At 37.4% G+C, this 17,618-nt stretch overlaps 1 protein-coding gene across 2 annotated transcripts in view; it reads right to left on the bottom strand.

Moving 5' to 3' along the window:
• Window positions 1-643: 643 nt before the first annotated feature.
• The window catches only part of LOC122844157 (glutamate receptor ionotropic, kainate 5-like), a 192,385-nt gene continuing 175,410 nt past the window's right edge, over window positions 644-17,618 (bottom strand). For both annotated transcript variants that reach the window (XM_044139370.1, XM_044139369.1), the window contains exons 17-21: window positions 16,096-16,261; window positions 15,775-16,000; window positions 12,191-12,319; window positions 8,159-8,280; window positions 644-5,681 (exon numbers count right to left, since the gene is read on the bottom strand). In XM_044139370.1, coding sequence (XP_043995305.1) covers window positions 4,908-5,681; window positions 8,159-8,280; window positions 12,191-12,319; window positions 15,775-16,000; window positions 16,096-16,261 — 1,417 coding nt within the window. In that variant the 3' untranslated portion in view covers window positions 644-4,907. The remainder of the gene's footprint in view (window positions 5,682-8,158; window positions 8,281-12,190; window positions 12,320-15,774; window positions 16,001-16,095; window positions 16,262-17,618) is intronic.

Below are 17,618 nucleotides of genomic sequence, written 5' to 3'. Positions count from 1 at the left end.
GGTCTAACCACTTTTATGAAAGCAAAAATAATTCGCGGTTTACATACCTGTTCAAAACAGATGAAAAATAAATGTTCAGCTTTTTTTTTTTTTGCTCTCTTGAAACATAGAAAATGAATTATGAAACTTCTAGAACATGGCTGAGATGTTCGTCTAGTTCTGCACAGCTTTGTAGTGCCACAGCAAATCAAAACATCCAAGCTAGCTGCCAAGCTAGAAAGGTCAACTTTAGTTGTATAACAATCTAAAATCCGATGTCAAGATATTTGACTGACAGCTAATCCCTTGGTGAAAATGTTTAATTAACGAGACAATAGTCCCAAACAGCTAATCCTGAGCAGAATGGTTGAAAAAGAAAAGAACCAAGGTTTTGGTCTAGCCAAAGTCAAAAAACATGTAGCAGAACCTTAAAAGAACTGCGTAGTAACAAAAGTTTACAAACCTTTAAAGAGCTGGTTAAATTATTCCACAGTGATGTAAGAGATCAATAAAGTGAAACAGTAAACAACTACTAACTAAAAAAATAAAAACAACACAGTCAAACGCATTTTCAATACAATGATTTTTTTAAAGTTTTTTTTTTTTTTTTATTCCAAATATGTTTCTATATATTGAACATCAGAGGGAGGAACCCCTCCTAGAGTCACCCCACACATCAATATTGATAATAATCATGATAACATCAGAATCATCAGAAGAGTATCCTTCTATCATCCCTGTTCTGGTGTGAACAGCTGAAATCTGCTGGTACAAATCTGAGGGAGGAAAACAAAAACAAAAACCCGAACATAGTCAAATGTGCAGCAGAACAATGTTCACACTTGCATAGCTGAGTTTGTGAGGACATGCGTTATCCCAATGACTTGAGCCCCATTCAGACCTGGATCTGAAACTTTCAACGCCTGAACTCACCTTGTTCTCACAAAGATAGCCAAGCACACAGTCTTACACACGCAAGCATGAACATACCTTAATGTTAGGTTTTCACCAACATTATCCACTTTTGCTGCTGCCTCGACATTACAGTTTATATGAAAAAGTAAAATAAAATCACAAAATGAATAAAAATGTACAGGCACTGCTCTTCAATACAATGTTTCATTTTTCTCTAATCACAGTTACACAACTGTAAGCCTTTACATGTGGAACTGCTATTCATAACCAACATGTTTATGATGATCCAGGGTCGGGGGAATATGATTATAAATGAATCTTCAAGAAAAATTTCCATTATATAAAAAAATAGAATAAAATTGCAAGTAACACTCCAATTGGACACAATGAAAATACAATCACAAATTTAGTGTGTTGTTTTGCTTCAGTTTGCCCACCAAGTTTACAGTCAAATGTGTTTCTGCATGTGTTTGTATGTAGGCATGTCCTTAGGTGTGTGTACAGTACAAAGTTTCCAAGCTCCTTTGAGCCAGAAAAACAGCCTAAAAACAGCATAAATGGAATAAACTGACCTAAAACAGATGGAACTGCACTGAGGTAGTTCTTCACTATCTGTATGTTCAGTAAATTTCTTTTTCAAGCATCTTTATCAGAGGTAAAAGGGTCCATATAGTCTTAATTAACACAACTATGGATTTTTCATTAGGTTTGCAAAATTTTCAGCAACATTAACAAATAAAATTCCCCAAAAATTACAGTGCATCCTCGGTGTTTGCTGGGATTTGGGACCAAACCTGCTTGGCAAAAGCTGAAGTTTGCAAGTACTTGAGATCCCTGCTAATAATGCTTATAATAATGCTTATAAATGCCTAATTTAATAGTTTAAACAACAAATACCTTACTACTATCATGATACTGGACAACTTAACATCCACGGTCTTCCTTATGGGAACAGCTGGAAAGGAAGATGACAGTCCTAGATTGTTGCTTTGCAAACACCAGCCAATGGCATGTCAAGTGTCAAGTATCATTGCAGCCGAGCTTTTCTTCTTCCCAAGCTGCCATTTCTTTTGAATTTCTTAGATATGCTCTACAAAAACTAAAACAATTCACATATCCTGCACCGTGAATAGACAGCATTCCAAGTACTGAAAGCACACAACAATTCAGTGTTTTTTTATAATTGAACATCATTTGAAAGATCACAGTTTTCAGTGTTTTAATTTTCTTCATCCATAAAACAAACAAAAAAATATGGCATTAGAAATTTAAATTGTAACAAAGCTGCATTGGCTTGGTCACATCTACACCTTAAAACATTTACTAAGCTGACCAATATGAATTGGTAAGTTTAGTAACACGAACATTTCATGTGCAGTCAAACAAAAAGCACTCAATAAGACCAGAGGATCAAATTGCGGTCCTTGAGGGCATCCGAGTCATTGCTGTAAGTTTAGTGGTTTTATCTTGATTGATATGTGCAAAAACACACCTTGACAAACCTGTACAGGCATGCATTGCAAAACTGCATTGCATGCCAAGTACATAATTAAACTGTTTCTTCCTTAACAGTGATACTCAGTGAAAGATAAACTACAAGCAGTTCCCATTTCTGTCATGTGACCCGTTCCACACTTTGTGTTCAGATGCATCTCCATTTAGCTGTTAGATCTGACAACGTTCAAAGAACAAGTCCAAGTTTAAGAAGCAGAAGGACTTGCTCTGTAAGGTTTGTCTGCACAAGAATTACTGAAATTACACAAAAATGTTTTATGAGCTGAGTTACCAAGTCATAACCAGAGAGAGGAAACATACAAGAGTTATCCTACAGTAAAAGAAAGACAAATAGAAAATATTATAGCATCTAAATTCTCATTGGTGAGACACAGTTACACCATGAATCTAATGCATTTCATTGGACTTTTAAGCTGTCGGGTGATATACCGATAACTATCGGTTTTTGCCAATATACCAATCTTAAATGACTTGGATCAGTATTAGGGGATAAAAATCTCAATTGGTACAACTTTCATTATTCTATCTTCTGATTATCATCTGGAATAATATTCCAATTTTAATGCACTTGAATAATATATTTTGTATTCCAATTGTGGCCACTTAATCATCCTTATTAAAAAAATTGATAAGTCGAAGTTGATGGTTGAAGGTTTTGTATTTAAGAGGAACAGTCGAGTTAGCTTTAAGCTATGGCTAACGTCGTGGAAATAACCCTGCTATTAACCTAATTAAGCAGCTTGGTGTCACATAAAATTATATAAAACAGATATTTTTCAGCTGGATGAAAGATAATTTTCTAAGATAAGATCTGGAGATGTTTCCCCGTTTGGCTGCTTACTGGAACATCTTGAAATTAGTTTTCCATTCCTGTTAGCCTCACTTAGCCTAGCATGCTAAGAGAGAGTTTCAAACTGCTAACTTGACTCAGTATAAATTTTATACATCTGAATTTTACATTAACCTAATGTGTACAAAAATATATGTTAAAGTGACATCTTGAGGTGTATTTTAAATTCACCTGCTCATCCATTTTGTGACATCAATGTCATTTGATAATAGAAATAGCCTTATATGCTAAATTAAAAACTACAAACTAAAAGGCCTTTGCACAAGTCTACACATATTATATTATCTTAATCCACCATCTAACAAATTTGAAAGTGCCAAAAGTTAGCAAACGTTGTCCCAAGGGTTTAATTAACCAAACCTTTGTGGAAATTTTACAATACAAGGCAGAATAGAAATGCTATGTTGTCAAGGCGGTTTTGTTGTCGTTTACAGTAGAAAAATAAGTAAAAAGCTGGTCCATCCAACCAAGCATAAAGAAGGCTTCAGCTGAAAAAACGTTTGTGACCACTTCACGATTGATTCATGCATGCTGCTGATAATACTGGATCAGCACATCTAAAAGAAGACCACACACTTCTGGAAACAGTTACATGTTCTTTATATCTGAATGGTTGATGCACATCAATTTTTTTGATTTAATTTTAGACAATAACATTCATGTGCATGATTACTCTGCTGACATAAACTGAAGAACTGAGACGTGGAGTGCAAAGGCCTTAAGTGATGTTCTTCTCCCCAAACAATGCTAAAAATAATACTTTTTTAAACCTAAAAACGTTGCTATGCAACTGGTTGTCACATCTTGAAGTTATGTAACATGACATCTCAAAGATTTCAAACTTTTTTTCTTTGTTTTTTGTTGTTTTCTTTAGAAAAATAATGAACTCTTGTTGCTTCTCAGCCCTTTACCTTCAGATGCCTCACAGTGCATTTTTCTGACTTGATACATTTTCTATGTAACAGAAGAACTACCTCAGCACAGTTTTGAACACTTTAGGCAAGTAATTACTTTTTTGTTTATTTGCTCTGTGGATCACAGCACCAGCCAGCAGGAATCTTTACAAACAGCAAAACAGTGTGGGGAAAAAAAAGCTACATCCTCCTTCCATAAACGTCCAAAAGAGTGACAGAAGACCATGTTTACTGTACAACTGCTCTGCTACCACTTGTCTGCGGGAAGGTCTCTTCTTACACAAACACCTACTTCAGTATTCAAATGGAAAAAAAAGAAAAAAAAAGAAAACAAAAACAACCGTGACCTCTACCTGTCTGTGTCTCAAAGTCATCTATTCTTGCAGTGGGAGGATTTGCCGAGGTAAGAGATGGTGGACTGAATCTGAAGTTGTTCGCTGATTCTCTGTTTGCCTATTCGTGCAACTGCTTTAAGTTGCAAATTCCAGAGTTCAATTTATTTAATCCTCTCCGCTGCCTGGTTAGAGGGCTTAGAATCAATCATCACTCAGTAAAGGTCTGTAGTACGAACTAAGCCAAAGGCTCCACTTTGAGGGATCCACCCTACAAATGGGTCCAAATAGTTTCTTCTCTCCTCTTCCTCAGGAGTTTGGACAGGTACAGCTGTGTTGCTAGGGCCAAAGGAAAAGTTTCAATGTTTTAAAATGTATCTTTTGAGTCTTTACTCAATGTTTTTAAGCACAATTGTGTCCCCCAAGTAAGTCTGTTGGTGGGTATGTTGGTCCTTTGGCAGGCATCGGCCTGGGTGGAGGTGCGGGTCTGTTTTTCCCCCGTAGTGGGCTTGCTGTTCCCCCATCACTGTCGGCTCTGTCTGTTGAGATTGGGGGAGGAGGAGGAGGGAGGCGGGGTAATGACATAGATCCATGGTGGTAGTGGAGGTGGTGGTGGGGATTATGGCGATGGTGATGTCCTGACATCGCCAGCGAAGGAGGGATACGGGAGCAGGACGAGGCAGAGGAGGAGGACGAAGGTGGAGGAGGTGGGGGAGGGGTGAGTGTGGCTGGCCGCAGACTTTGGATCCGCCGGCACTCCTGGCAGATGCGGACATGACTGCAGCTCTGCATGAAGCTGCGTGGCGGGGCGGGCGGAGCCTCAAAGGCTGGCATAGGGGGAGGTGGAGGAGGGTTACTAGAGGCAGAGTTGGCGCCTAATGGATCGTCCAAGAGCCTCTGTGGCCCTGGGCCCAAATCAGGTCCTGTCGCCATACCTGCCCCCAGCCCAGCCAAACCCCCAGTCAGTGGCCCAGTGCCACTGTAGAGTTTCCCATTGCTGAGTCGCATCTCTCGGACAAGCCGAATTGGCCTAGGACCTGCTAGAGCTAGTCGGGAGGGATGACGCAGAACTCCACTCCCAGCACTGCTCAGGGGGCGGCGCCGACGGGCCCGGGAACTTTTCTTACAAGAAACTGCATTTCGAAACTCTGTCAACATCTCCTGACAAACAGAGACCTGAGAGACAAAAGGAAGATAAGAAAATATGAAAAAACGAGAAGAAACCCTAAGAAACAGCAGGATGAACATCTTTTTTCTGATTGCCACAGAACAATAAATAAATCTTAAACATTCTAGCTCCATCTGCACAGTATCTTCTTTTTTCTTGAATTGACTATGGCCTAAAAATTTACTTTTACATTCAAAACATCATGGAGACAGAACTCATATTATTGATACAATTAAGAAAGTCATAATTTTTATTTCTAAAATGTTATTACAAGAACAAAACATAAGTATTCAATTAGAAACTAATTTGTGATGTAGCAACATCCTCAGTCTGTGTTCTGGATATATACAAACTCAGAAGTTTTTTCTTTGTTTGTTTGTTGTTTTTTTAAAAAGAGCATATTTAAACGTAGAAAAAGCAAGAAAGCAACATTAACAGTATTTTTATCAGTGTATGTCTGTGTGCAGCTTCCTCTGAATCCACATCCAACCAGTGCTACCTCTGCACTCTACAGTAAAAACATCCAGAGGAGAGAGTCAAATCAATAACAGATAAATACAAGAGAATAGAAGCCAAAACAACAAACCCTGTCTGCAGAGGACAAACAAGCCACTGACAGCAGAATATAAATATGACTTTGTCTCAATTCATGTTTTGGATTTTTCTTGTTATATTTTTGGGTCCCTTTTCTTTATTCAAAACCTTAAAATATAACTGTACTCTGTTTCTATGGCTACTAAAGTACGCTAATGTTACCCTCCAAGTTGTGCAATTGTGAGTTGCATGGAGACATAAAAAAATACTGAATATCTTCTAGTGGTCAGATTTTGAAAATGAATTACAGGCATTTTTTGTAATTAAATTGCTTTAACTAAAATGATGGCTAGGAAAGTGAAGAGTTAAACATGTTAAACGATGTAACTAATCATCTTTCTCTTCTGGTCAGGCAGAGAGCTGACTGTGGAAGTGAATAAAAACATGGTTGTCCTGAGTGTCACGGCTCAGGTAGGCACAGCTTGGCTCTAACTTCCCAGTTAATTTTATTCTAAGGATTTGTTTGAGCATATGCAAATAGTAAAGGTACAACTTCAATTAAAAGGCAGCTTGTTGCGCTGCCATTTACATAGACTCTTACATTACCTACGTAATAAAATTCAGGTATTATGCAGCCCTTGCAATAGTACATTCATGAAATAATTTTAAAATTTTATTTGAAGAAAAGCAAAAGACAAATCTATGGAACACATTTCATTTGTTTGGAAATGCAGAGCTGCATGATATTAGCAGTGACTGTGATAATATTAATAAAGATTGCACTGATAATATCAGCTGTGATATGTATGCTTAGTTTTTCCCATCTTATCTGTGCCTCCATCACTCTTCTGTTACATGTGAAATTCATGTCTGTTACACTTGGAATATATTAGCCAACAATTATTGCACTCCAAACAGTCCTTTGTGATATTGATACCACAGATTTGCAATGAGGATATATTAACTGTATATTGTGAAGCCTTACTGTTGAACATACAACATCATTAATGTCTCTGAGTTTTCTTTTTTTTTAAAGGCAGCATGGTGAGATGTATGGTTGATTTGTGTTAAGGAACACCTCATTGTGATGTGGTTTGGTCCCAATCATTTTGACCATGTAATTAAGCTACATTTGAGTCCAACATGACACGACTTCTTGTCTGCCATTGCTCACCTGACCCCAGATCTAACTGATCTAACGGACTCTGTATTGGCAGAAGCTTGTTCTCATCAGACTAGGATAAGGATTGGTGACAAAAGGTCCTAATCCTGACAGTTACTCTTTATTCTTTAACGGAAACAATTACTTTATTTTCTCATACCTTCCTTGCTGCAAGAGTGTAGCTTGTATCTTTTTTTTTTTTTACCCATGTGCTTCTGTGTTTGTGACTGTGGAAATGGTCATAGAATATATTATTTAGAAGTGGAGTTTGAGTCTGTAGTAAAAGAATGGCTGTTTGTGAACAAAGGCTGCCATTTCCAGTTCGATGTTCTTTTTAAATACAATGCGGCCTGACTCAGAATGAGGGCAGACATGTTTATGCTTTTCTTTCAGTGCAAGAGAACAGAAGTTTATCAGTGCTCCCCAGCTTTGCTCTCTGTTGACCTGACTTGAATCTTCCTGTTCACTTCCAAAGCTGCAAACGTATGACGTTTTGACCATTTTCATTTGATTTAACATCCTTGTTTGCACAAAACAGCCCTAAATATTTACTAAACCTTAAATTCACTGAAAAGACCACAAATGAAATAAAGACTTCAGACCTCTTTGATGTTTTTATAACCCTTTTATTAGAAGCCAAATGACAAATTCACATCACAAATTTATAGATAGTTTTTCTTTGCAAAGTTATGAAGTGTTTATGTGGCTATGGTGCAGACACTGTGCTCAAAGCTCAGGAATGGTGCAGTAGGAGGAAAATGCAAGAGGAAGAGGAGGATGCAGTTTTACCTCGCCTGTCTCAGCAGTGCGGCGAGTTGACCACACAAACTCCATGATGGCCACAAACACAGCTACGATCAGGCCACAAATCAGAACTACAAAGATCCCGCCAATATTCTCCATGCCGAGACCTGAAAAACACAAAAACAAGGGGATCACTATGAATAATTTGTTTTATTTTGTTTTTTGATCAGATGAAGGTGACCCAAACTAAACCACATTAAAACAGAAGGTTTGGAAAGGTCAACTTCATGAGCCACACTCAGGTCTAATTATTACCTGATTTGTACAATCAAAAAATGAAATAAAATAAGTAAAAGAATAAATAAATAAAAAAAAATCTCAAAAACACAACTTTTGATCCATAGGAATCCAAGAACAGCTGAGAAACAAGGTGGTTGATTATTCAATGTTTTGTGACTTCATCAAAACACAGTAAGAGCCGTTATGCAAAATATAAGAAGCGATGGTAACAGTCCACAATAAGTACAGTGGTACATTGAGAACTCATTCATTAGGTCACAAAAAAATCAAAAACAACAACTACAAAACTTCAGGCGATTTTTCAATACCTTAAACTCAAGCACATTTAGGTGATATAATGACTGACAGCACACCAGTATAAATGAATGTCAAAAGAATTACAATGAAAGCTTTGGAGAGGCCTAGTTAAAGCCCAGACTTCTGTTTGATTGAGATGCTGTGTCATGCTCTTTAAACCGCCATATTTGCTGTAAAACGCTGCAGTGCTGCTGAATATGAACAACTCTGTAATACCGCTCTAACCATGTCAATCACACATTGGTGGTAGTTGTTGGCACCAAGAATTAAACAAACAGTTATAAGTTTAGTGGTCAATCGCTGTTCACAGAGGGCCCAGTAGTTCTGGGTAGCTTTTCTCTTCAGAATATGAACATCCTGTGGGATGTGTGACTCTCTCGTATGGATAACAAGCCAGTGTTTAAATGTTGTGAGGTCCTGTTTCTGAATGTAGTTCATGTCAAGAACTGAGTGGAAAACTCAGGAGAGAAGCTGCCAGAGGAGATTTTACAGTATGAAGGCTGCTTTATGTTCCTCTTTTTTCTCTGCTTTCTCCTCAGTGATTCAAGTTTGGCGTCTTTAATCCCTCTACAAAAAGAAGGGATTGTACTGCTCTTCTTTGCTGGAAGCAGTCTTTTTGGGAGTCTGGTTAGTCCTGCTAGAAATGTATTGTGGTATTTCTCCCTTTATGCCTTTGTTGTCCATGTTTTTCCCTTTGCACAGTTCTAGTTCGCCAAAAGCGTGTTAAAAAAAGGAAATAACTGAATATTTCTCATTAGACTTTATCTTCACTACTACTAACACACCTAAATATTCAGTGAATAACTAATCAGATTTTGAAGTCCTGCAGTATCTTATCTCGTGTGCTCAGATTTAATTAAGGTTTTCTTTTTATGTGCAGTAAGACTGGCTTTTGTGGAACTGTCAGCAGCATTTTTGGCTGCTCAACTTGACTATGGGGGTGGATTCTGTCCTTAGATGCCCTCCTTTGCCTACTGCAGGTGATGGATGTTAGAATCAGCACCTCTCAATTTATGAATGAATCTGTGACAGCAGTAAAAAGCATTTCAAAGACAGACTGTGGCATCCTAAATGGGTCAAGAAGTGAAATTGCAGTTCTTTCTTCCCAGCGACTAGAAGACTATAAACTAGCGCTGCTACCCAGAAAACAAAGTCCTGCAATTGCCCAGTATGATAACAGCAACTGCGGGCAATTCTTTACTGAAATTGTTCGGCTGACTTCAAAACCACAAACGAAAAGTGCATTAAAAAAAAAAAAAAAACCTTCAAAGAAACCACTTCTTAGAAACTCATTCTACTATTTTCCCAAGTTCACATCCTTGAGCCTCTCACTGAAGCTCTCCAGATTGTCAGAAAATATGATCTTTTTCTTGTTGCAGGATTTACCTGCCAGCTGTTTTCTTTCTTTGTGAGCACAGAAGGGGGGAAACACACACATTCAGCTTCCTGCGTGATCATCAACAAAGCGACTTCTGATCATTCATAATGGACTTTTAATGGATTAATTTTGTCAGACTTCACACATATATAAAAAAACAAGCTTCCATCTCTTCCAAGGTCAATGCTTAATTTAAACAGACCTCAGTTAAAACCAATTTCACTATAACATCAATTTCTTAATTAATTCAGAATGAATTGGCTAAATAATGCCACTGTGACTTGCCCTTTTTTCCATAAAAGGGAAACATTTGAGTCTACTTACAGTACAAACCAGAACTATTGTGTCCACACTGCACAGCAAATCTAGGTGAAAACACACACTTGGATTATTATCAGGATCTCATTGTTTTCCTGTTTTGGAAATAAAGAAAGCTGCACAAACAGATGACAAAGAGCTACTGATCGATTCAGCGGCTGGTCTCATGATTCCATTAAGATTGGCTGCTGAAGCCTTAATCAGAGGGAAAAAGTCAATGAAGACGAACAATGTTGTCTTGTTGCAGCGAGATGTGCCAGAAGTAAATATTAGTTTATTGAGATGCTGGGGGAATATTTGAGTCTGTAAAATCGATAAATGACAAACAACAAGCAAGATGTAAATGAATAAAATAGCAGGCAGTAATTCTTTTTAATACTGTGCTTCATCTCAGGAAAAATACAACAAAGACAGGGTGAAAAATTAAAGAAACAGATCCTATCACACCTTTTGTTCCAAAAACATGACTGTCAGGTTAATTGGTCTTTCTAAATTCTCCCTAGGTGTGGGTGTGTGTGTGAATGGTTGTTTGTCCTGTTTGTCTCTGTGTTGCCCTGCGACAGACTGGCGACCTGTCCAGGGTGAACCCGCCTCTCGCCTGAAACGTTAGCTGGAGAGGAACCAGCAACCTTCCCGACCCCATTAGGGACAAGGGTGTTAGAAAATGGATGGATGGATGGAAAAGACCTTAAAATAATCTTACAAATGCATTTTTCTTTTTAGCTTCTTAAAAAGTTCCTATCTTAATTTGAGTTCATTTATATAAGAGGGAAAATAGACCAAAAGGAACAAATTGTTTTTTTTTTCTTTTTTAACACATTTCTCACTGAAAATTTTTTTGACACACCTAACAATTACTATAAAAGAAACATGTGAATTTCCTATGAATGGCTATGAATAGAAATCCATCTCAGCTGAGGAGCTTACAAACCACAAACTGAGGGGAAAACACTGCTAGGGCAAATTAAAGGCTTTTAACCCAGTGAGCATGGCTTTTTTTTTTATTTTAAACAACATCTAAACCAAACAGACTTGCTCTCAAACCTTGCTATAAATGTTGTTGAATCCCCCTCTTTCATCTCCGCACCGTCTCCATCTGTTTGAGATGCATTTAACTGTCAAACATATCTGAAACTCCTAGAATTCCCCCAGAAAACCTCTGCACGAACACACAGTCACATTTCTTTCCAGAACATCTGGTGATATCCATCTTCCTGCAAAGTGTTGACTCCAGTGTAACTGGGTTACATTCTGACCACTTAAAACGCTAATTGTTCCACATTTTTAATGACTGCACCATCTGTCACGGCAGAGTGTCTCTGCTTTATTCGAGTTTGGGACTGCACCTTGAATCATGTTGCCTGGCTGGTTTCATCTTGCGTATAAAAGACTAATCCATTGATCTGTCAATCAATGACAGCTTTGATAACACAGCAAAGTACAAGTGTGACTGCAGTGGAATTAATCAATCAGTCAACAGACGACAAATGAACAGGAATTTTTGATTATCAGTGTCATTTAAAAAAATTGGAGTGGCATTTCAAGTAATTTAGAATGGCACGTTTGAAATGATTTCTTGTTTGGATGCAAAATGTGTAGGCCTTTTATTAAAGTTAAGATGACAGTGAATGAATTGCATTTCTATTCATATAGTCACATTAAGCTGACACTGAACTGTTTATCCATCCAAACTACAGCTGTTGTAATTTAGCACCGAGTTCAAATGGACAGTGGGTAATAATACTAGCATTGTGGATACAAAGGTAACGGTCTGCTGACCCAACCTTTGGCTCGGTGGTCCTCCTCTTTAGGACACTGGCCTCCCTCCCACCAGCGCCTCTTCAGAATCTCCAGCCTGTTGCTCTCCTGCAGCTGCAGAATCCCCAGCGTGATCTCATCTCGGTAAGGAGAGCCTGCAGGCGAAGGAAAGCAGAGGAATACATGATTACTTCGAAATTACTCCGAAGCAAATTCTGGGATATTTTAAGATAATTCAGGAGAAGTCCAGTGGCTCCTATAGTGAAACAAACTATTTCTATTTAGGAGTACTGCAGACCAAAAACTAACAGCAAGTATTTATTCTCTTTTCGTCACAGAATGCAGCCTTTTTCAGAACTCTTTGTTCTTTTGATGTGGTAGATATTTTGCTAAATGCAAGCTCAAAACTGGTAAAAACACAAATGAAACATTTTCGCTGATGTTTTAAAGTTTGTGTTTGCATACTTCATGTTCCAAATGACTGAACTAAATATTAACATCTAAAAAAAAAAAATTTGTTTTGAGCACAAGATATTATTTGAGGCACACTTCACATCAGCAGCAGCAGTCTTCACTCTGGCACAGTAAAAAGAAATGTTCCCTCTGCATTAAAATTGAAACCCAGTTGGGCTACAAACAGCAAAATTTATATCGTTCCGACATACCATTCCTACACTCTGGGTTCCTTATAATGAGATGTCAGTGAGATATCACCATTTTCTTCAGCTGTACGGGGCACAGAGTAGCACAGCATGACCCCACTCTTGAGTATTGCTGTGGACTGCTGGTCAGCTAGCTGAAAGTGGACTACAACACTTTTCCTTCATTCCCAAGAGAGCCAAATTGATAATACTTAAGTTGCTCGATAGACAGAATGGCAAAGAAATGCAATAAAAAAAGAAAAGAAAACTGCTATATTCAGATGACGATGTTGGATTTTGGCTAAAGTCTATTTAATTCCACTGATAATAATATTTTAAATGGGATAACCAAGGTTTTATTTTAACAAGTCTAAGGTTCAATTAAATGATTTGTAAACAAAAGCAATAAGAACATACTTTAAATTTTTGTTGAGAATTCATGTCAGTATATGAAGTTATTGTAATTTTAGTTATCATCCTGAAAAATGAACAGGAAAAAAATAAACAAGGAAAAAAAACTAATTTTAAATAAAATGTTTAATTAGTAATATCTCAATTTGTCATCAGAACTCTTCCAGTTTTAAAAATATTAATTTGTGTCTCTCTTTTTTTTTTTTTTCTTCTCCGCTTGCCCAAGGGAAATATTGTTAATGAGGACCAAATGGCACTTATTCACTAACCAGAACAATAAAACTAAAATTCATAATCAGTCACAGAGATAGGTCTTGGATGGTGAAGAAAAAAAACTGGCACTAAACTGACAGGAGGAAATGTAAATTAAACTCTTTTAACGTAAAGCATACGTTTTTATTTTAGAGTCACCTGTTGTTCAGCACAGACCGTCACAAACTAACAAACAGAATGTGTGATTTGAAAGAAGATATTAATGAATCCACTTTTTGACATTTTTTAGATAAACTTGTGTATTTACTTTCTTTAAAATATCATTTTTCTTTAGGATCTAATATCGAGTTAGGCAACGTTTTAGAAGAATGACTGACTTCAGAAAATTTCAACATTCACAAAATTATTAAAATCCTTTCATCACTGAAACTGTTAACTATTCAAATCATCTACCATATGAGGTACAAAAGAGATACAGATTTAGTACTTCTAAAGGTGCCAAAATATTTTTTTCTCTGATTAAAAAAGGAGAACAAGAAACAAAGGGATTACTCTGCAGGAGGACAAAATAATCCTATCTGGAGTAAACCTTTCCAAGATTTTATAAAACCTGTGTAACATTTCTGAATAATATATTCTTTAATAATTTCTTTGCAAAAATAATTTCCCCATGAAAGGTCTTAGTTTTCCAATCTCTCCTAACATTACAAATTAACCAACTTATCCAGGTGGGATAACGGTAAATAAAACATTTACTTGAATACAGACTCACAGGATGTTGTGCAAAGTTGGGATTGTACAAGACATTTGAAATGTATCTTTTGTCTTTCAGACCTGAACAAGGCAGTCTTATTGAGATTTTTGAATCTGAAATCCTCTTAATACGTTTTGGTGCACTATGCACTCATGTGCATGTAAATATCTAGTCATTTTATTCTACTTCTCCAGCTGCCTCTTATTACCAACTTCATGATAAAGTGTCTAGAAAGTCTTCACCGTAGTTACACTGATTCTGATAATAATGAGAAACATTTAAAGATGAAATATGGGAACCCAAATGACTTTTCCTTTTAATTCTTAAGCCGATGGTAATTGCTTGCTGTCAGAGCAGTGAGCACGAGAGACGACATCCGTTGGGGGCTCACCAAAGATCGTGCTGCTTATATTTTCATTGCTTAAAACGTAGGTTGACTGACAGAGCAGTCTCCTGAAAATATGTAATTTTTTTTCTTCCTTTGTTGCTTTTCCTGCTGTTCTCTCTTCTCTGGCTGCATCTGTTCATACAGCAGGTATTCTATAACTTATGCATGTCTGTAGAGCAACACTTCTCATCAGGAACAAGTGTATGCCAGATGATGAGGTCAGGCCAGACTCTGGCAGGACTGACCAAAGTCTAATTGGAATCAGTATGGATTTAATTTGCCAAGAAGAACAGATGCACAAATAATCTGGCCTGATTAATGGCCAAAGCAGACATGACACTCTATGCCTCTGTAACAAGGTCTCCTTGCAATAAAACACACAATGCGGTTATAGAAAGCTAAACATGCTGTAATGTTGCAGAAACATCATAGTTACCATATTCAGCTGAAAATAATTGTAGTCCAAAAAGAAATACATCAATACTGATCTACTGAGAGAGATAGCAGAAGCTTTACATAAGTCATAAGCTTTCATTTGCCCATAAAAGTTGGTGTAAACTGCTTCTTCAACATTTTTCTGTCAGTTAACTATCAACATGACAGGGAAGGACCCTAATCTGGATGTTCTCATACTTTGTATCTGAATAATACTTTGTATCTCACTAAAACCAGGAAGATAGAGCACATAACACCAGTTTTAAAGTCCCTACACTGACTCCCTGTACCTCAAAGAATAGACTTTAAAATACTGTTGCTAGTTTATAAATCACTGAATGGTTTAGCACCACAATACATTAAAGATCTGCTGCTGTTGTATCAACCTTCCAGACCTCTCAGGTTCTGATTCTGGTTCTGCTCTGCATCCCCAGAACCAGAACCAAACGAGGAGAAGCAGCATTTAGCTTCTATGCACCACAAATCTGGAACAAACTTCCAGAAAACTTTAAAACAGCTGAAACACTGACTTTCTTTAAATCTCAACTAAAAACCCACCTGTTTAGATTTGTATTTGAAACGTAATCAATTACAAATTTATTGACGGAACCTGACTTGGTGTTGTGTTTTTATTGTTGATTCTATGTTACATTGTGTTTTTGTGTTTGATTTGACGTAAAGCACTTTGAAATGCCTTGCTGCTGAAATGTGCTATACAAATACAATTTGATTGATTGAATAATATCTTACCAATCACAGTCCACTCACCCAGCGGCATGCCGATGCCGTATCCCTTTGTGTCCAGCAGTCCTCCTATCTGCGTGAGGTTGCAGTTCAGGCTGCGGTAATACTCGTTCATGGTGCTCTCCATCAGGAAGGCGTACTTGGAATTGAGGACACGGGCGATACCTTCTTCTGTGCTCTTCACAAACACACTGGGCTGCTTGGACTTCATGTAGTTCCACATTCGCTGGTACGTCTGGTACCGCGAGTTCTGAAAGAGAAATTGCAAAGTGTTTTGGTGGATTATTGAATTAGTCACACAAGTCTGAATACTTTTTTTCTATGAAATTTCTCTCTTTGTTTCACCATGAAGAAGGTCATGGTGGACCCTCCATGTATGGTGCCATATTGGATGTTGGTTTGGTCTGCCAGGTCGTCGGGAGACTCGATCGGCACCTCCATTCTCTGTACGGTGAGAAACGCCGCCAGGTTGGCCGTGTAGGAAGAGATTATGATGAGAGTGAACGCCCACCTGAAGAATGGGAAAACAGAAGTTTAAACTTTTATTTACCCTGGTGCCTGCACCACACTCACGGTAACATCTCCCTGGTTTTATTTCCTCTCCCTGGTTTTATTAAGAGCAGAAGGAGGAAGGCAGTCTGGGGAGACAGATGGAAGGCACTGCAGGAAATGTCAGGAGTTTTAGGTAAAAATCATCAACCTAAACATGAACTTGCACTGCAGCAGAGATGAGCAGGATGCCTCTGCTGCACAGAAAATGAAAGCAAAGTTATGAAGAAATATATTAAAGACGGAGGCAAATTTCTGAAAGAAAAATGGAGGGAGTCGGAGGAAATAGAAGCAAGGCAAGTTCCACATGCAAATATTCCCAGAAATATATGTAAAAAAATGCTACACACCAACAGAATTAGAATAATTATACACATAGCAACTCTCACAATAATGTTTGGAAGAATTAATTAGTTTTTGTTCAACATGCATCTATTAATTTCAAAATAATACTGAACTTAAAACTGGGCTAATTTGCAACTATGAATCTGCCATTTGTGAGAATAAACATTTAAACAGAGGCTGGATTTCTGAATTATTGGTGGCTGCAGCTCAGATGAACAGCTGCATGACAATTCTCAGCACATATTCACTTTATATATTATTATTTGTGGCAGCAATATAAATGGCAAGATATAAAATATTAATCGGTAACCTTTTGAGCTGTTTTTCTGTGTTTTCCAGCTGGGACTATTAGGCTGACAGGCAGACGTGAGCGCGATCTAAATGGTTTTATCTTTTATATCTCAGAAAGAAAAAGCTAATAAGTCTTGAATTATTTGTGCCACCAATATACTGTGGAGGGATTTCTGAGAAAAGATTGCACTGATCTGTTGATATGATGAATTAAAGCTGCTGTGTATTCAACTCATTATTATTCCCTAAGTTTGGGTTGTCATCACTGGTAAGCTTTAGTTTGGCCTTAAGGTTTTTCACAGAGAACAAAGTTTTTTTCTTTGTAAGCCTCCTAAAAAATGATTTAAAATTTTTTCTCTTTCCACATGACATATACATGTTTGCTATAAACACAAAATAGACACATTTTTTGACAAATCTTTGCCAACTGGCATTACATAATCAACTGACTTTACCATATTATAGCTTTACACTATCAAAACTGAATTAAAATTTGTACAACGGGATATACTGAACCAATTTATCCAATTGGGACTCAACAGTTATGCGTCTCAAATCTCATGACAATAGCCACTAGAATCAAGCAACCTTGATCAATTAAGCAATCATTCATAATGTTAGTGCAGTTACTTCATTGTTCTATGTAGTTATTGGGTGCAGTTGGTGGTTTTTGTCACTGTGGA

This window comes from Gambusia affinis, linkage group LG14, assembly GCF_019740435.1.
Source record: "Gambusia affinis linkage group LG14, SWU_Gaff_1.0, whole genome shotgun sequence".
Lineage (NCBI taxonomy): Eukaryota > Metazoa > Chordata > Actinopteri > Cyprinodontiformes > Poeciliidae > Gambusia > Gambusia affinis.
This window is presented reverse-complemented; position numbering and strand designations above follow the sequence as displayed.